General features: G+C 38.6%; 1 protein-coding gene across 11 annotated transcripts in view; it reads left to right on the forward strand.

Annotated features, from left to right (window-relative positions):
• Positions 1–19,676, forward strand: part of LOC122571808 (FERM domain-containing protein 5) — a 64,564-nt gene extending 44,888 nt beyond the window's left edge. For 5 of the 11 annotated variants that reach the window (XM_043735987.1, XM_043735982.1, XM_043735984.1 and 2 more), the window contains 4 exons: positions 1,659–1,885; positions 3,025–3,192; positions 8,177–8,776; positions 15,578–19,676. In XM_043735987.1, the coding sequence (XP_043591922.1) occupies positions 1,659–1,885; positions 3,025–3,192; positions 8,177–8,776; positions 15,578–16,029 (1,447 nt within the window). In that variant the 3' untranslated portion in view covers positions 16,030–19,676. Of the gene's footprint in view, positions 1–1,658; positions 1,886–3,024; positions 3,193–8,176; positions 8,777–14,473; positions 15,022–15,049; positions 15,301–15,577 lie in introns of those variants that run through there. The other 6 variants (XR_006318237.1, XM_043735985.1, XM_043735986.1 and 3 more) reach the window with 6 other exon arrangements.
• Positions 19,677–21,667: the final 1,991 nt, after the last annotated feature.

A 21,667-nucleotide genomic window follows, 5' to 3' on the forward strand; every position in this document is an offset into this window, starting at 1 on the left:
TTGATTCTTTATACAGAGCACATCACGAGGTTTGCGTTATGTCAACGCTGTTCCCTGGCAAATCCAATGAAATTATAGTTTTCGAATTTTCAAGGCCAAATAATCTAATTGAACGTATGTCCGTCGCTGTTGGGGTTATCTAGACAATTCGATGCGCGTTATACTCCGCTTTTGATTCTTTATACAGAGCACATCACCACGTTTGCGTTATGTCAACGCTGTTCCCTGGCCAATCCAATGAAATTATAGTTTTCGAATTTTCAAGGCCAAAGAAATCTAATTGAACGTATGTCCGCCGCTGTTGGGGTGATCTAGACAATTCGATGCGCGTTATACTCCGCTTTTGATTCTTTATACAGAGCACATCACCAGGTTTGCGCTATGTCACCGCTGTTCCCTGGCAAATACAATGCACTTACAGTTTTCTAATTTTCAAGGCCAAATAATCTAATTGAACGTATCTCCGCTGCTCTTGGGGTTATCTAGACAATTCGAGGCGCGTTATACTCCGCATTTGCTGATTTGAGCTTACATCGTCCGGTTTTCCCTATGTTAACTCTTTTGCCTGTGAAGTCTGTAGCGCCACAGGAGTCAAAGGACGACGGCAATCAAGGGCAACTCATGTTGTTTTATCTCGGGGCATTGAAGCAACCTTGACTCATGAAACATAGCGACAAATAAACTCCGGGCAAAACAATGTTGCCGTTACATGCTACCGTCGAATGAAGACCAATTCAAATTTTCCGACTTTGTGCCTACGAGTATAAATAAACGGATGCGATCGCGAGCAGGGGTATACATACGGAGTACCCATCAGTTAGTAACCAGTTATCAATCAATTAGTCGCGCGACATAGTATCTCCGGGTATCTTACGAGTATTTATCGAGCTACGCGACGTGTATTGAGGAGTATTTATTCTACGATTTTATTTGGCCATTTATATTTTGCATTATACTCAGGTATATGGTTGTACATTAATTTATTATTTTAAATATATTGGACGGTTTCATTAAAGCTCAATCTCGTTCTTTAAACCTCACGAACAATCCTCTACATAGATATTATCGTGTATAATTATCTTACTTAAGGTATGTCTCAGAGTATAATCGCTCGCGAATGTTTAACACGCGAGGGCGTATGCGTGAGAGTGTTGTATGTCCTCGGCACATAGGAGTGAGAAAGGAACCTTTTGGAAAAACTGAACACCCTAGCCCAGCCCTTTACGTAGACACGCATGGCAGCGTTATATCTGTGCGCACGCATGCCTTACATTCATCGAAATCTTCATCAAATCGCGCAATTTGCACTCGTTTATCTGAAATAACGGTACCGCTGGTCCTGTCCATTTTTTAATATAAAAGTTCTAACATAGTTTCACGCGATATCAGCTGTTTGAAAAATTCGCAAGCAATTCGCTTTAGATTTTGGAGAAGCTTTGAGGTTCGATATGTTGACCTCGGGGTACCGCTGGGCTTCCTTAAATTTTAGCTACGCGTACATCGTATCCTTTTTAACACGTAGCTAAAATTTGAAGATATTCCTAAGGAATTCATTTTCTCAGAGACATACCTTGATATAACTGTTTGAATGTACAGAGACCGATCAAACAGATCCAACAGCGAAGTAAATGACTAACAGAACACTCTCTTCTGATTAGATTACCTAGGGCATCGGATGCACCGGTTGTAAGCGGTGGATCTATCTTCTCTTGGGGTACGAAATTCAAATATACTGGCAGGACAGAGAAGGAAGTTTTAGAGGAAACGGGTCCACTTCGGAAGGAAGAACCACCCATACAGCGATGTCAAACGACGTGTCTTAGAAGAAAAGCTAGTAGTGTGCCAGCTACCCCCAGTACCCCTAGTCAAGATCTCGTCGAAATAAGTTAGTATCTATCTATCTATCGTTTCTTTCTGTCGTCAATTTTTGCACGCGTATTATCGCGTATGATCCTAGTGTCGTGTAAATTCAAATTAAGTATTAATACAGATATTAGTGCGTAGTGTAGCAAGATATCCACGAGGAATAGATGCGAATCTTGCCTCTGTTTCGCAAATACCCGAATAGATAGAAATGGATAGAAATTGGGCGCATACTAAGCATCAAAACGATACTACCAAAAATAAGATACAGAACTCGTATTTCGTTTTGTAATTGTATAAATATCTACCAAGGTGCGCGTACAAGTGCAATCAAATCTGTTCAGTCGCACACTCGATTTATCAATTGCCGATAAATACTTGCCTGATTTTCTACGATAAACGAAGCTATAACGACGTCCGATTACTAATAAGAAAAAATAAGAAGAGGATCGTGCAAGAGAGTGAGGATAATTCTCAAGACTCTTTATGTTCTCGCGCGGCTGGGTAGACAAGCGAGGATGGACAAAGAGTAGAGACAGTGTGGCAAAGGCCAGATTTATCCATTCTGATGGGAATTTCAAAGGCAAATGCACGGTGTAACGGCATTGCGATAAATTACAAGTTTAATAATAATAATAATAATAATAAATAATAATAAAACACCGTGTCACATTCTGGATATAATTTGATTCATAATTCTTATAATATATACGGTTAATAAGTATCAATTTCATTTTGTAATTGCAACGATCATTCGTACTTATCCTAATCGTGCTGGGTGTCCCGTGTCTTATGGGCGATAGTGTATACACTGTAGCTGTACGAATAGAAAACGAAAAAATAGGAAGAAGGAGACTGATCGCTATTCAAAGGTTCTTTACATTACTTGTTATTGGACTACAGATTTTTATGCAAACTTGTATTTTTACAAATATAACGAACAAAACGGAGCTTAGATAGAAAATTGTTTTACCTAAGTATCAGGGAAACCATCATACTCTAGACATTTTCTACATTTCTGTAAACTATTTGCATCCTGTGTGCACGTTGGCAGTTTGTAAATTCTTACAAATGTATAAAATGTATAAAAATCCGCAGTTTTGTATTCTCAATTTACAAAAATCAGTTTAGATACGATGCTTATGAGTTTCGAATTTTTAGGATATTCCAGTTTGCCACGTAGCTGTCACAGTGCAGGTTTGGACGGTGCTGGAATGTCAGAAGGTAGTACCGGCGTTCCATTCAGTTCACCTTATTGTCCAGATAACACTTTACCACTTCTAGAACCTGTCTCGGAGGACCAAGAAATTCATGGCAGAAGAAATAACGGTCAGTCATGCATTTAATTCTCTTGTACATAGAATTTTTTCCTTCGTCTTTTCTTCCGGATTTTTATTAAATCGAATATTTACGCTGATTCGAGACGCATGGCTTACGGTAAATATGAATCTTAATTACAGATTTGTTCGATACGATCTCTTCGATCGAATCGTTTTTTAGCTGATCTCCTGTACAATAATAGAGAATGCAAGTTTTGCTGTTCATCGGATTCTAAATAATTGCATCAATATAGACTTTAAGCGTGTACTGTGCTTTGCTGAGAAGTCTCTCGGAAGGAATATGGATATGATTGGTTATGTATCAGCCAAGTTTCTTATTCAGACGGTATCCGTTGCATCAGCGGTGCAAGACACCGTATACTGGAGCTGCCAGTTAGACGTTTCATAAGCTCTCTAAGCTACCAAAAATCTTGACATCGTTCGAACCACCACACACATAGTTGACAGAAAATCCCAATAAAATGGAATCATCCGCTAGATAGATGGTACTACACGGGTTAGCTCGTTTTATCCTTCCTGCTACCGATTTACATGACCTTTAGATTAACTGCAACGACACGACCCACGTTAAAAGGAAATATAGTTAGTTTTATATATCTAGATATGTACAATTGTTATGGTAAAAGCCCAAGCAACGATTTACAACAGCAATCACCCAAATGGGGACCCATGTATATCAAAGTCGGCTGCACGTATTTCTTTCGTTGCGAGTAAAACGAATTTAAGAGCACTCGAGCGAACATACAGCGATGGACGAAAGAAAGCTTAAAATTACAAGTATTATGCGAACGTCAATAATTGTTGTACTATACGTTTTTAACTATAGCGATAACCTGCTGTAGGATACATATATATTACATTCGATCCTTGCTCTTGGCAAATGTAATTATATTTTGTAAAATTATGGTGAATGAGCCTTCGTATCACTTACCTCTTAAACTTTCTTTTATCCGCTGCTGTAGATTTGGCTCTTCGACCATTAATACGTATAACGTACAAATTCTACATTTTTCATTCTCTCGATGATTAGGCGTTATTAAAAAGTTTGCGATCGAAAAGTTTCGACATTTCGTAAACGTTGCAGTGCGCTTCTTCGGGCAATGAAATTTTCAAGTCTACCCCGAAGAAGCCAACTGGAATGTTTACGAGAGCTCGGAACGAAGCGCAACGTACCGATAGAAACAAGATTAAGTTTGCTTGAGAATTGGATATCGATACGTATATGATATACCGTGAATAAATGAAAATTTCTTTTTCTCGGGAACCAAGTGCCGAAATAAAAAATTCTATTGTACGTTTTCCACTTATTTTCGCACGTAGAACAACCTCGTGTCGATCGTTTACTCGTGTCCAGTTATCCAAGTCCAGTACCAAATATAAAATGGCTAGCAATGAAATAAATTTTGGTTTGATTTCAACGAACGTATGTAAAGCTCGAGCGTAATTTCAACGCAAATCGCTGTCAAAACCACGGCCTGTGTGTTAGGTTCGGGCCAATATCGTTAATCCGGCCGGCCATCGATTTCCGTAGCGATAAATCTACACGTATAAGTAAATATTCTCTCTTATTTCTCCGTACTGTTATTCTGCCAGTCGGTTAAAGATGCTGCCAGTCAAAAATTGTTATCGGTCAAAGCTCTACGGTCGATGAAATCTGCGTCGGTGATTTCAACGGCACCCTGTTCGAGTATACTCGATAAATGTTCAAATTCAATTTTCTCGAAAACGGCGACGCGTCATATGAAAAAGCTTCGCTCTATATTTTCTTCTTTCACAAGGAATCGCTTCGTACCCGCTTATTCGTTGTATATTGTTCAGCCGAATCTTGTACATCGCTTGAAAAGGGCTTAGAGTATAGCGACTATATGGCGGTATATTTTAAAGACTTGGCGCAAAAATTAGGCAAAGTAAATAAAACTGCCATTTCTGTGTCATCTCGAAGGACTTTTGCTCAGCAACGCATAGTACCTTTCGTGATATCGAATAAAGCGTTTATATCTTTGTACGTTATACACATATTTCCTCTCTTTTATCGTAATTCATCGTCAATCATCCGTGTTAATTGTACAACTTGGTGCATACATTTTATGAGACGCGCGAATCCGCGCGCACACACATATTACACATTCGCACATGCAACTGAAGAGATCCGTTCTCTGTCTCTTACATTGTACATATCGATAAAGGAACCATGCGTCACGATGGAATGCACTTATAACACGCATGTGTAAATAAGCATAATTAATTTGTTTCAGATTTAAAAGATAATTTTTTGTTACGATATCGTTATAGCTTATAACATATAGATGATCTTAGTTAATACTCAAGAAGCCCTGTATCGTGATTCAGTCGACGAATATTTCTCTATTACCAAGTCCATAATCTTTTAATTACGTTTGCCGTTATATCATATCGATCGCATGTACACAATTGGTTTCTTACCTTACCGATATTACTCTCAAACGTCGATATCGCACGATACAAGTATTTTTATGTCTGGGTGAAAGGCTCCGGTGATATCGTAAGAATATTCCGACACGTACCATGTTACGCCCAATTTTCTTATCTTTCTTATTTTAAATAGCAATTTGGACAGAATTGTCTTCACGTAGCGCGATTAGTTTATCGTCTGTTATCGATCGAAACACAGTATTTCGTTTCAATGTATTTCTCGAAGTTCCAAGTTCTTCGAATTTTATCATATTCCAATGACTTCCCCTTTGTGTTTTATTTGTTACTCGTGAGGTACCTTCATTGAAGTTCTATTTATCGGTAAAAATAAGAAGATGCTTATGCTATTGGTATCGTCGGTACGCTAAATACGTCCCGTTTAGAATAAAATTTTGTATTATGCAGTTGTATTTCGAAATTTACGCGGTTTATATTGTAAGGTTTCAATTTGAATCTTTCCACCAGTGTGTGCCTCTTGCATTTTCCTATATTCGTTATTTCTTTTGAAAGATAGAACGTGTTCTTTCAGTTCTCTGTTAGAGCGTTTAGCCTGTAATTACATTTTGTCGCTTCGGAGGGCCTTGCATCCAGAAACGCGAAACATCGATTTATCCAGTTTAGTCCGACATGACGAAACCATAGTGAGAATTATATGAATCGTTGTTGCGAAATTGAAAAGTTTAATGTACCGTGTACAGTAGTTGCTGAATAATTTTCTTAAGCGTGTCGACCCTGTCACTTTCTTACGAGTCGGCACGCGCGACGATGAACAATATTTAAATATCGCGTACACGTTAGACAACGCAACGGACTTATTAATATTTTCGCTAATGGAAATTACCATATGCAGTTACTCGCATAGATATTAGCACCATTATACACAGCACCATTTATTTGTATTTGTTGCTTTTTATAACAGGAGGCGATTTACGTGTCGCGTTGCTTATTTTACTTAAAATACAAGGCATATGTGGTAGCTTGAAAGTGCGAAAGCAGTTTCTTCCTAACGATAACTTTTAATTGTACGATAGGTTTTCTTCTAACGAAAAGTGTCTTATTTTCACGGTCGTTCTATAATCCAGCGAAGTAGATTTATTTTATAATATAATTAATCAACGCCAATATTTTTACGGTATATCGATAAATTTAGAGGAAAGGGCGTTAATTTCGATAAAAGACAGCTTGTAGTTTATCACCAAGAGGAGGGAAAAATTGTCCTGAGATAACACGATTCTTACTATCGATTAGATAAATATTGCGGATATTGTTAAAAGATACAAAGAATTTTATATAGATTAAAAAAAAGAAAAAGAAATAATATAAAGATTACGAGGAAGAAATTGTTTATCCGCTTTCAAGTTACATATAGTTCGTATTGTCGTGGAATAAGCAACACGATATTTAAATCATCTCCTTTTACACAAGGCAATACAGAGATAGTGCTATGTTCGAATGTTAATGTAACGGTATATTTTCAATTTGGTGTTCGCGAAATTGTCACCAACGGATTGCCAACGATTTTTGCATAAAAACATCGTTGCAACCGACTTAGAAAGTGGATGGATGGATTGAAAATGTATGGTTATCGGAGTTTGTACGCAACTGGATATATCTACGTACGTCGTTATAATTCGTCCTTATTGAAAGAGTCTCGGCAATCTACCGGATAATATTAGATCATCCGATAAGTAATACGGCGTTTCCAAGAGTTCAGTCTAAAGCAACGAAAGTGGTTACTGTCGGAGTTTTAAGAAATTAGGAGGAAAAGCTTAATAGGGAAATGGGCAACGAATCGTAAAAGGCACGGGGAAAAGCAACGATTGCGTTACTTATAGGATGACCTAAAGTTTCACGAACGTTCCTCGTTCCGCATTTACAGAAACTTATTTTACGATCGTTTGTTTCGGAATTAATGTATCGTAGCCGAGAATTAGTTTCGCTTTGATCGAAGCTTTGTCTCCAATTGTATCATACGAAACGTATCCTCACAGAATATTCAGTGTACTTTGCGTTAGACGCTTGCATATCCGTTACATTTAGTTGTTTGCTATCTTTTCGCCGTGGCTTTGAATTTCAAGAAATTCATTATTTATATCTAATCGTTGATCGAAACGGTCGACGATATTTCGAACACATTTCGAACGGAAATTATTTAAGGAATATCGCGCAAGTAAAGTAATTCTATTCTAATCGAATCTTAAACGAATCATAATGTTTCCAGCTTAAAAATACTTTGTGATATGCCAAAAAGATAAAAACGTGGAATTCCCTAAAAGCCGATAGTCTATTTTGGCGTAGCATCTCCTTGGTTCGTAATTTTAAGAAGAAATTGGTATTAATTCGGATGGAAATGATGGAAATGCATCGATATCGAATAATTGGCAATTAAATAGAAAACGTTGCCGGTCGTAAACACGTTATTTGAGAAAGGGAAGAGAAAAAAGAACAACGACATAGAATCGGCGCTTCTTTGGCTTCTTAGATCGTTGATTTGTCTTTTCTTTTTCTTTCTGTTCGTTTAGCAGTAGACGAAAATGATACGCATGTGAGAGCCACCCACAACACCACCACCACTACCACCACCACCACTACCACCACCATCACTTTCAACACCACCACAAATCGTGCGAAAGTTAGAATGAAATATCCCAAGAGCACGCCGAACCGACCTCAGCCGTTGTACAGTCAAAAGATAGTGATAGGTTCGGAGGAGTTAGTCGGCCGTAACATCGATAACGTCGTCAGGCAACGTATAAACGCCCTCGAAAAGAGTCCGAAGGTGGTCAGGTCGACCGCTCTGATCATAAAGAGTTCGAAAGTGGCGGCGGAATCTCTGAAAGCTGGTAAAGAAATCGCGAACGAGACGTACGTGTTCCCGGCAGCCGATTCGGGAACGATCATCACGACGGTGATAGACGGTCCATTCGATTCTAACACCGGTAAGACGATCTTGCGCAGGTCTAACGAGCAGGTAAGCATGCTCGTTCGTCAGCAGAATGAGGTTGAATGTCGCGGCATCGCTTCCACCACGAAAACGGCAAACGGTTACATTGCATCGGCGACAAGTGACGTCGAAGACGTTAGAAACGGAGTCGAAGCCACGAAACGACGGCAAAGGACAGGTAAATTAGGCGATCGTTTCTCTTTCATTCACTAATTAACAACACACGCGCGAGACGATCCTTTTTTCTACTACCTCTTATTCGATGCTCCTCCACTAAATATTACTCACGATGGTTCACGAAAGTATTCGAACGTTCTTGGCAACTTTATACGTATCCTGTATAGCCTGTGTAGAGCGTTACAAGCCGCTTTCTCGCAAACTATAGCAAACATTGTTGTTTTCACAGTTTTCGTGCTACCACAGAGGGTTGAGTATTCGAGGATCGAGAGATTTTTCTCAGACGACTTGTTAAGATTTTAAAAGATTTTAAAAAGTGCCATGTCACGTTAATTTCGGTTTATTTAGGCAGCTCTTATATGTAAAACTTATCATCGTTTCTTTCGTTATTTTAATTATTCGCGCGATTAAAAGGTTACGAGGGTAGGGAAATCTAAGCGCCAAAGGCTAATTAAAAGTAAAAGTATTTCCCAAATCCGCTTCTAGACGTTTATTTATCTTTTGTACGATGTTATTTCGTATTTGACAGCATTGTTGCACTCGTGGTCTTGGCAGCGTTTCGTATTCTTCTCTTCGTATCTGCCTCTGTCGTAGGCGACATTATCAGACTGCCAACTAGTTAAGACTATAATTGAAATTAAACAAAAGTAAATTTGGACGAAATTTTATAAAAGTTCATCACTTTATATACATTTAGTTACAAATTACTTCTTTAACTATTAGTATAAACTATAAACTATTACTTCTTTAATCATCGGTGATTTTGACCGCGCACGATAGGAATAGGCGTACACGAAGTGTCGGTAGGTTTAGTGTTAACCCCTTGGCCTACAACCACGAACGAGACTCGTGGCAAGGGATTTGTGCCATAAGCGAAAACCACGAGTCACACTCATGGCAAAGAATTTGTGCCATAAACGGAACCCACGAGCCTGACTCGTGGTAATTTACAAATTTCTAGCGATTCTAGTGATTGAAATAATAAATTGTTTTTGTTAACCGATCAATTGATCATGATCACGCCCTAGACGTCTTAAAAACACTATTTGTCCTCGGACGTTGTTTATTATTTCACAATTCCTTTTGTAGCCCCTAAATGTACACGTCGTAAGAAGTATGCGCCAGTTTGCGCACACAGCTGAACAGATGAATGGCACGGCGCGCGACCAAACTTCTCACTTACTATGGGTCGCGCGATCGGCAGGTAGCGTGTAGGCCAGGGGGTTAAGGAAAACATCCCTCTGAGGATCGAAATAGGAAAAGTGGTATAGTTAGCGGATTAGCAATGTCGTGACGCATACTGTAGACAAATGGACGTTGTATCGACGGAACCGACGTAGCTGTACGGTGTTAAATCGTGTGCAATTTTGCCAGTACCACCGCCACCCCGTTTCCTACCATACAATTTTTCATCGAACTATTTTTTCATATAACCAGCAATTTTTTTACGGGTAATTTAGGAGACACCGTTAGGTGAGTCACCCGGGCGTTGCGTAGTATTTATGCAAGCATACGTTTCGCAAATGTCACCAAAATTTCTCTACAGTCGATTAATCGTAGTATTAATAAATTACAACATTTAGCGTGCTTAACACGTTGACGCCGGCGCCGATATTCATTCATGGTTTTCTCCGTGGGGCGGTGCCCGAATTCATTTGTCTGCTTCGTGGTGCGGCGCTGGGTCACTACCTATTTTGTGAGATGCACGTGTGACTCATCGACGTCCCTCGGGACAGACCCGCCGATAGGGCACGCCATCTCAGGGAACAGACACGCGCGACCCGCCGATGGGTCGCACCGGCGTCAACGCGTTAAGATTACCGTGCTACCGCTGTGTACCAATTTTTCGTCGAGCGTACGTTTGCAATAAGTGTCTTGTAACTTGTAGGTACATTTTCGGATTGTTCTCGTATTTGATCGTTTTTACGAAAGTTGCCTCTCGTTGGAATTTTCTATAATGCGCACGATACGTTTGTAAAAATGTTTTGTAGTAAGTGTTCGATTACTTTTGTGAGCCACTGTATATACATGATTACATCAAACTAGACAGTACTTGTTCTTTTCTTTTGTTCTTCTTTTTATTGCATCGAATTGAGCATAAAATTGGCATGAATCTTTGTACGTAAAAAGTAAAAAGGCATGGTCCTTTTTATGACCAGTTTTTACACTGCACTGCACGTGTAGATTTTAGAGATTTCATCTAGAGGAACGTATTCTAAATAACGTATTTTAAAACATTATACGATCAATTGTGCTTAACTAATTGCATTACTAACCTTATCATCCACAATAATGAATTCTTTGCTCTCTCAGCTCTGGTTTTGTTATACTTTTTTTTTCTAATTGTTATATTATTATCGTAGCGCCAATTTTTTAAATATCGTGTTTCTTCGAGCTTCGTATTTTTGTCGAATTGTCAACAAAATGTACGCACAACTGTTACAACGTTTTTAATATTTCAGTTTCTAAGATACTTAAATCACCACGATACGACGATATTTAAAACACTTTGCAACTGAACAACCGATGTTAACGAGATTGTCGGCAAAACCTAAATGAGCAACGCTTAGCGTTTAGAGAGTCGACGATCTTGCAATTCTATAATTCGCGATCAAGTCGGTTCTTGCCACGTTTCCTTAGCGACTATATCGAAGCATCTTTACTTTGATAACGAAAATAGAAATTTTTATTCATTCCAGATCGAACGCCGACAAATACTTGTTGTATATCTTTCTCCCTTTTCAAACGTGATTTTTGTATCGCTAGAGGTCGAAAGAAAAATAGGAACAATTTATTTGAACGAAACCCTTGTATACAGGTGTATACAAACTGTTCGGATAAATATGAAAAAATTTAAACGGTGATTCTTGAAGCGAAAATAAGATGAAAAATTGCATTTTCGGCTTTGTTTTTTAATTATTGACAATTAAAAATTAGCCGAAATGCCCCTGTGCGCGAGCAAACATCCTTACACGAACGAAAGTAGGTCAGCCTACGCAGTGGGGCGCACAGGGATTCTCGAATCGATAACGATACATAGGCAGCAGCTTACTACGTACAAGTGGTAGAGAAAAAGATTATGACATTCAAACGCTCGAACCATCCCACGCGACGTTTTCTAATAAAAATCGTAGGTCAAACGTTATATCTGCCTACTCGTTAAAATCCATAACAGTCCATTTCTACAAACATCGTTTGTACATGCCATTATTTATCAATTATTCGTGCAGGCAGAGGATCGGACGAAACATCGATCCTTTCTACTAAAAAATTCCACGAGGCGGTTTTCCATATAGTGTTATGAATTTTAACGAGTAGGCAGGTATAACGTTTGATCTATGATTTTTAGCAGATAACGTCGCGTGGGATGTTTCAGGTCTTCGAGTATCACAATCTTCTTCTCTACGACAATTGACACGCCTTATGTTACTCGAAGGCACTTAACACCTCGAATGAAAAAGCTTTGGCGCGTCTCTCGAGACGTAGAAGAGACGAGTGTTTCGCTATCAAGGCGTACAGACAAACGCGATACATCGGGCAAAGGATAATTGATTAATAAGCGACGAATCAATCGTGAAGATCTGGAAGAAATTTACAGCAGCAACCGTAAAGGCCACCTTAAGGATTCTAAGAATCATCCCAGCCGCGCTTTGGAAAGGGTGGACGTTATAAGAAATATTATACTTAATTGTAATATTATAAAAGACAAGCCAATCGAAAGTTTGCGATCAAAAGAAGTGAAATCTGAGATCGGTGGAAAGGACTCGCAGGCAATTAGTCAAGGCTTTTTATCTGCGTTTATAGATACATTTTGCCTACTTGACATTAGAAACTGCTGACATATACATTTTCTATACATTCATACGTTCCTTCTGGTCTCACACTTTCTCAGACTATTCGTACTCGCATCTTTACACGATATCGATGTAATCACGCTTCGTATTGTCATATCACGTGATATACCAATGTAAGGTGTTCGCCGTCAGATGTCAAGAAATTTAAAGGCCGATTCCTGAAGCCGAAATTAGACGAAAATCAAGAATACCTGCAATTACCTTCGACTCAAAGATGGCAAACATTCGTTTCCCTCGATACTTAAAATTTATGATTATTGTCAGAAATTTCTTTACCATCCACTCTTCTCCGACTACTTGAATTTCACATAGTAGTTCAAAATCGGTAAATCTTTATTTTTAGTAATTTACTAACTAGATGTAAGCACGTTCTAGGTACTGTAACGTATTTGATGCGTTACTGCTTACAATAGTTGCTGCTACAAGATAGAGGACAAATTGTAACGGTCTCACAAGTGGTGCCTTATCGCGTGACAAAGTAATTAGTACCTGGTATTCGATGCACACCCCATTTACGCCCGAAAATTACCGATACCAGATTTCACCGACTATAGCAGTTTGACCGATAACAGCTTGATCTGGCAACAGCTTTAACCGACTGACAGTATTAGTACAGGGAAATAAGGGAGGATTCTTACTTATGTAGGTTTATTGCTGCGGACAATTGATCGTTGGCAGGCTTACGGCGGCCGAATTAAGAGCACACGGGACGCTGACGTGGAGTAGTCAAAACAGTTTCAATAAAGTAGCACGTAGTGGAAGGAATGGAGCAAAGTCTTTTTATAATTTTCATGATACTTTATAAATAGATATACAGGGTGGTTGGTAACTGGTGGTACAAGCGGAAAGGGGGTGATTCTAGGCGAAAAAAGAAGTCGAAAATATAGAATAAAAATTTTTCGTTTGAGGCTTTGTTTTCGAGAAAATCGACTTTGAATTTTCGCTCGGTACGTGTGCACTTTATCGCGTCTGGGCTGGCATAATCGGACATCTAATTATTGAGCCATATTTATTCGAAGGAAATGTAACGTCAGCAGCATATTTCGATTTTTTACAAAACAAACTACCGGAATTATTAGATGATGTACCGCTGAGAGCTAGAGGAAGTTTAATTTTTCAACAAGACGGTGCACCGCCACATTTTAGTCGTCGTGTGAGAGATTTTTTAAACCAACATTACCAAGGCTGGATTGGTCGTGTTGGAACAATAGCTTGGCCACCACGCTCTCCTGACTTAACTCCGCTTGACTTTTATTTATAGAGCCATATTAAATTGTCTATTCTGAAGAAATCGCAAGTGCCGAGCAATTGAAAGAAAAGATCATTGTAGCCTTTCATACTTTAAAACAATCGGATACGTTAGAAAGTGTTCATAGAAATTTAATTAGAAGAGCAGAACTATGTGTTTAGCAGAATGGGCAACATTTTCAGCAATTTTTGTAATAATAAACTATATGATTACTTCATATTATTTCATTATGTATTCCTAATCTTCCGTTACGGCAAAAACAAACTTAAACTGCGATAATATCCATCGAGACAACGATCTACAGTGAGATCCGTTATAACGAGACGTGATAAAGTGCACGCGTACCGAACGAAAATTCAAAGTCGATTTTCTCGAAAACAAAGCCTCAAACGAAAAATTTTTATTCTATATTTTCGACTTCTTTTTTCGTGTAGAATCACCCCCTTTCCGCTTGTACCACCAGTTACCAACCACCCTGCATATGTATGTCGGGTTAACATTAGAGTTAGGGGCGTATAATGAATCTTCACGTGAATTGGCCATCGTTGTGATGTACTAGAGATAATATTTACTGATACAAATGTGATTGTTACAGAGTGTGACAAGTAACAACGGCGATCGGATGATCGAGCTGTCGATGACAATGAATTTAGGTTCGATAACGAACCCACGGTCAACGGGATGACGAATGCGACGTGGTACACGATCCTGGTGTGACTCAACGTACAAGTAGAACTTATCCGAATGAACTGAATCGCAGTCCAAGTGGAACTGCCTTTGTATACTCCTCTCCGTACCTTTCGGGTCAATCTTTGTTTTTAAGGAGAGCTATATGATTATTCCATACCTTTGTTAGGTACACGTCCCTCCCGTGACCGTGGCTACGTTCAGTGACCCGTTACGTCACTTCGAGCCCAAGCCCACTGTCATAAACCTCGGGCACCCATACTCGGGTTAGAACAACACAACTATTTCTCAGCTTTATTATTTAATTGTAGCTATAATAAAAGTCTGGACTAAAGTATCGGGAACCTTCCCAAACATTCCAAAAGGGAGGTCCCGATGTCCTTTCATCTCCGACATATATATTATTTGTTCATTTGTTGATTTTTTGAAATGGCTCTACTTGTGGTTACACACATATATACATACAATTCTACCTTTGTTTTAGGGCACACAAAATTACGTCCTTGTGTCCCCCATTGTTTTGACTACTCCGCAACAAGGCTGTTGGTAGCAGGCTGATGGTAGCGAATGGGAGAAACACAGGTTTCGCCGCGTAATCGTGACACCCGTCACCGCGGGAGTTTTGGAACCTGTATATACCGCGTTAGGATCGTTTTTACCACTGTTAGGATCGCAATCCTGTGCAAATGCATATGCAGCTTCATTTTTAACCACATATTGGAGTATATCTGACAAGTACCGTTTTCTTTTCGTTATAATTTTTGAACCACGATCGTTTCACGCCTGGAACAAAGCGCGCGTTACTCAGGACCATCTGTCTACGACACTTCGGAAATTCAACAAAATTGGAGTTGAGGCCCCTCTCGTACCTAATTGTCTTGTATTAAATTAGTTATCGAGATAAAAGAAAAATTGATCGATAAATCCGATTTTCTTCATACGTAATAACATTCACGAATAACGATCGCGTCTTGCGACTATCGCTAAAAGTTTCGGGGAATTTCTGTTTCAGCCGGTCAGCACGAAGGTGTAATTAACGACTATTACTTTAGAGATTCCTTCGATCATTCGTCGTCGGAAAGCCAACTATTGGATGCATCGGGCAAACCGCACAGTCGCTCGGTGACCCCGGTGCCACAAATGCAGAAACTTCAAAACTCGAAAGTTTGTCTACAGCAGCAACAACAACAACAGCATCAGCAACAACAGTTCCAGCATCAGCGGCAACCCAGTCGACGTTCAAACGCTGCGAAACTGAGGCACAAGAGTCTTCGAGTCACGAGGCTTTTCGTTCCAGCTTTTATGCTGACGATCACCGTCTTGTTTATCGTGATCGTCATAGTATTCGAGACGGATACGACGCTTTTCAATAACTTGCGCAAGACACCAGAAATGGTGGCCTTAAAGAACCAATACTATGTCCCTATTAAGGAGTTCTTGAGGACAAAGCTCGGCCTATTTTGATGCGACCCGACGATGACCAGGCTGAGGTCGCCCTTTGTCGCTAAGTAACTTCCTTCAGTGCCAAGTCGAGAAGACGTTGCCGAGACCGGAGGAGCAAGGGTATCGTTTCTTGTTCATCCGTCGTTTCCTCTTTCGTGATTCACACACGGCGGAACCACTTGTACTTTTCTTTTTATATCTCCTTGATTTTCCTATTTCCGAATCGACGCAGATACGAGCCACTTATTCGCCAAATCGATTAACTCCGCGAAACGGAAAGTACAGAAGATCGATGAAATTGTACAAGTACGAGACACGAGCTCTGTGACGCTAAAATTTCGTACCTGGAGTTAACCGCTTTGGCCCGTGAAGATCAAGGTTCGGTTAGCATTAGCCGGTATTCGAAGCTTTTAAACGAATGCCGCTGTTTTAATTCCGCTGCGTTCCTTCGATCGATGGGCCAATTTCGACCTAGTGTATTTTTTTAATGTACGTACGGAAGATTTGCTATCGGTATGTGTGAGGTTTTGTTTCAATTTTATATCGAGCATTTTCTTAGGACATTAACGGTCTTCTTATTTCTCTAGAGATAAGAGCAAGATCGCGATAGAAAAATTCGAGGCTCGCAGCAGGATTAACGCAGGAATAACGTACCACTGTTTCAATTGGCAAGAAAGGATCGGAAGATATACAGTGGCTCGCAAGAGCGTTCGTACATCTGGCATAGACAAATTCTATGCGTATATCGTGCGTGTTATGTAAAACATTTTGAAATTTCGTTAGCACCGTATCGAGGCGCAACTCGAGAATATATATAGATTTGCTGCAAACTTGTGTTTATTAAAAAGTCAGCGTTATCGTATGAATAATTGGCCAGATGTTTATCACTTTTTTAACGGTTTATCAGATTTATCTGACTTTTGTATACGCGTTTAGAGTAGTTTAAAGCTCTAATACAACAACGATAGTTGTTTCATATTTATAGTATCGATGAAACAAGTCCAATACGTTGAAGAAAGGCACCGACAAGCGCAAGTACGAATACTTTGGCGAGCCACTGTACCGATACGATAATACGATAAAAGATTTCGAATCACGAGAGCGCGAAATATCGATACGAATCTACACTTTTATTAAACACACCATCGTCCGCGATAAAAAATACCTTTGTTTTACTATTTGTTTACTTTTTGCACTACTACGTACGTATATTTAAATCTTAGTAACTTAACATACGTATATATATATATATATATATATATATACATTTACTCTGACAAAGACAAAGTGTTTTGTACAAAATATTTACATCGCGAGTACTCGTGTTTGCTAAGTTACGCGTAAATTTGACAAGTTGTTAGAAAACTTTGTTACAGTACGTTTATCAAATTTATTTAATAAATTTAGATGAAAGTCAGTTTTTACGTATTACTATTATACATGTATATGTAATGTATAGAATGTGTGGCAAATCGAGAAAGTCATATTTATATTTAAATACAAAAGTAGATAATACACACGGGTGTACGTTCTCAAATTACGATTAGTGATAGAATAGACATCATGAGCAGAAACATCAATTAGTACGCTGCACAACATACTTTTTACTCTTTTTCCGTATAGCGAAATCACATTATGTACGTTTTGATTTGCAAGTAGAAGCATACCATGTATCAAGATTATTGCATTTTCTAACGTATAATATTCGATCGCTCTGTTCTTTATTTTTCTAAATAGCTCCATACTTTAGCCATTTCCTAGACTTAAAAATCTTCAAGCGCGTAGTAGTTGTAATCTTCGTTGACGGATATGAAATTTCGTTAACGATCTTTCGTTGGAAAGAATAACTTGCTAAATTAAAAGGTTGTAACTCGTTTGATTTTATTACTATTAGGAAATGCAATGATCGAACGTGACATGCAACTATACGTTTAAACGAGTACTTAATTTTGAATTTCAGCAACAGTACACTATACATAGGATACTCAGCATGCGCAATCATAAAAATTATTCGTTGATAAACGAATAAGCAAGGCTAAATACCGTAAACGTAAGATCTGCTTTTGTCGTAAACTTTTAGTTGTCATAGTATATTTAACAAACTTTTATAAGGTAATTTAATAGATCTTGTAAGATAGAATGGGGCAATACGAGGTGCAATCAGGTAGTATAGCATATAAAGGAAAAGGTGTTTCTTGTACTTTTATTCCAATTAGTTATCGATGTTTTCCTGCAAGTACGTATAAGGGAAACGAGTATGCTTCCTGAACTTTGTATCAGCATGCAACAAACAAGCATCGACCAATCGATATTTCATTTTGATTTATTCGTTGACTCTGTGAACATATACGAGGAAAACTTAACGCGTGTGTGTAAAATAGGATGAATCGTCAAACACGAACAGACACGTTTCTTGCGTTTTCGGCGATATCGTCGAGACGTGTTTAACCAACGATTATTTATCAAGTTTATGTATTTTAAAATGCAAAATTATTAAATCGATTTCCAGCCGAATAGCGTAATAATGTGTAAAATTATGCAACAACATCGATAAGACGGTGAACGCTATAGAGCATAATATAAGAGATACCATCGTTTTTATTTTTAGCGACTTTTTAATAAATTGAACGTGTAGCAAGAATTAGCATTACAAATTGTACTTGTCTAGAACGATTATGCAACAATTAATCGATGAAACGAAACCCGGCATAAACTAATTTGTAAAGCTCGATGATACGCAGCTATTACGCAATTATTGGATTTGTATATAAAACGTCTAGTTGCGTAAAACTATTTACTTTTATAGGAAACTATGAAAACGTTTATACTATTACGAATAGTTCCCGTTCGTTATACGACTGGCGTGGTATTTTAAATTTTATATAAAATATTTTCTTGTCGATCGCGTGCTCGTGTCGTCAGATATAATAAAACGAGTTTTAATCCGAATGTCTCACGATTCATCCTATTGTAACGAGAAAAAGTTGGTTCTATTATAAATTCCATATGGCGTATTGGATCGCTCGCAGAAATTACACGACGAATCGTTAAAGAAAGCATACAGAGCAATCTGTAAAAAATTTGCTTTTATAAGGAATATTCTCGAACGAAGTATCGACGAATGTAGCGAAGCGAAATGAAAATTGGAACTCGCGTTTTTCTACCTTAAAACACGATATTTTTTAATTAGTATCATTAGGTGACATTTGACATTTGACATTTGCAGTAGCTTTGCCAGCTGATCACCTTATAGCCGTATGTTTTAGTAGCTAGTTTAGCTAGTACGTATCGTTAGTCGATGATCTTGTTTCAGAATCTTTATCGCTGAATTACTTCTGATCTAGTCGTATTACTTTTCTCCAAGTACGATTTAAGAAATATATGAGACAGGAAGAGCTAAAGCTAAGAAAGGCTTGGTTACCGTGGAAAGCGAAAACACGCGATAGAAACAAAGAGTCACGTTTGTTCTTATATGTTTGTTCTTATCGATAATTTGAATTAAGGGGTCTTCTGTGGTTGTGAGAGGAAGAGAGCGATTTGTTGGCCACTGTTCCGGGAAAAGCGTGTAGTACGTTTATTCTTACGACAGTTTTTGTATTTAATAAAGATACATTTGAAGAATATTTTGTTAAATTCTCATGCAAACGTATTCATTTGTTTCACAACTATGCAGGCTTTCTTCTTTTCTTTACGCCTCCTTTGTAAACGTTCCTAATTCGGTAGAATCGATTACATCTCGTTCTTAATTGCATGTATTCCACGTGTCGATTTCGGTACGTTTATCGGTGTTTTGTATGCCTACGCGTGTTATCGACGCGCGAATTTCTCAAATAGTTGTCAGCAAATGGGTTCAAGCGATTCTTTATTCCGTTCAGGCGAGCATTTACGTGGTTTGTAATTTCCTCCAAAACCGTGGGTATTTTTAACGTTTTTCTTATCTTCTCCTTTCTGTTCTTCCATCGTCGTCGTCGTTTCGAAAACTGCCAGGCTGGAGATTCTCGATTTTTCTGATGTCCCTCTTGGCAAACTTGTCCCAAGTTTGACCAAGTTCGTAAGCCGGATAGGTTTAGTCGGTGGCCTCTGGTACATTCGTAAATTATCGTTTCTGTCCTGTTCCAAAGCCAAGCTGTCAGCCAGTGCATAGATTTTCTTGTAATTTTGTATTTTCCAGATTAATTTATCCTGCGAGCGCGATCCGCGATATTTAACGGTGCTTGATCGTGGGATTTCTTCATTATGGAAGTTTACTCCGACAGTCTGAGCTGTCTGCAGTCGCTGCAGTAACAACAGGATCGTTTGACACGAAAATTTCGAAGACATTTAGCCAATGTATCGATTAATCTGTCTAATTTAACGAATCGACCGATCAATCTGTCGAAGCCTTTTAGAAAAGATTCGTTCGACCGATTTTCATTTCGAAACGTTCGTATTTCGATCGACCATGGTTCATTGACTTCAAAAACGTCGTTTCGAGAAAAACGCGTTCAGAATGTGGGATTTGATTTACATGTAAAAGAGACATGTTTCAATTTACACGGAGTAGTCGTGTCGAAAGTAGCAGGAAATATTCTTAACCACGGAAGACCTCGTTTAACCCTTAGAGTGCTGAATACTCGGAGCCTATGCCATCCGTACGGACGGCACGCTGCCAGCGCTGACGATCGCTGTGGACTGAATACTTTTTCGCTATACTGAACTCTGTTGATTGACTATTCAAAGCGCAAATCGTAATAAGATATAGTAATTCTTTTGCGCGAGATTAAATGATTCAAGAGCGTTATTTTTTAGTATTAATTATCTATTATAAACATTGAAATTTACAATAAACTAGAATTTGGGTAGTAAACTAGAAAACAATAAACTAGGGAACTAAATTTAGTAAATATAACGCAAGTTAATAATTCAGTTGTGCATGAAAAATTTCAAAACAATCATCGATTCATAATTCGACATCGCATTTTCTGTCGTTCCTTCTCTTATTTTTCACACGAACAACACATTTTCTTCTTAATAATTGTGTTGTGCCGACACGATTATTCTACCAAATGTCCAAATTGGACAAATTGTGAATGGAAAGTATTAAATAAAGAAAAAAGAAAAGACAGTTTCTTCGAACGCGGCATTAACATTGAAATGCATTTATATTTATCTCACACAAACGTAATAGTATTAACCTCTGCGTAGGTGCTCGGAAAAATTGACAAACGCATATACGCGTCCTTAGTCCAGACCGATGGTTTTCGCCAGACGCATATATGCGTCCTTAGTCCACACCGATGACTTTCGCCAGACGCATATATGCATCCATAGCACTCTAAGGGTTGATATTTATTTAATATATAAAGAAAACGTTTTAAGTTTTAGCAGAAGGAAGTAAAGCTGGAGTTGCCTTTACTCGGTATGTTTGTACAGTACTAGCGTTCGATCGGATCGAATCGAATGAAATGGTTTTCTCTTTCTACGCTTAAGTTTCTAACGTTCGAGCCTACGAGATCAAACATGAAAATCTTTTTCAAAGCAAACTTTGCGACGACGAATCATCTTCGGCGATTCCAATGATTTCTTCTTTGGGCTGGTTTCGTAGTGGCACGTTGCACAGAACGTTCGAGCTGCACATTTATCGTCATTTCGTATTTCGTAAGTAGCAGACGCGAATCGA

This window comes from Bombus pyrosoma, linkage group LG10 (assembly GCF_014825855.1).
Source record: "Bombus pyrosoma isolate SC7728 linkage group LG10, ASM1482585v1, whole genome shotgun sequence".
In the NCBI taxonomy this organism is placed as follows: Eukaryota; Metazoa; Arthropoda; class Insecta; order Hymenoptera; family Apidae; genus Bombus; species Bombus pyrosoma.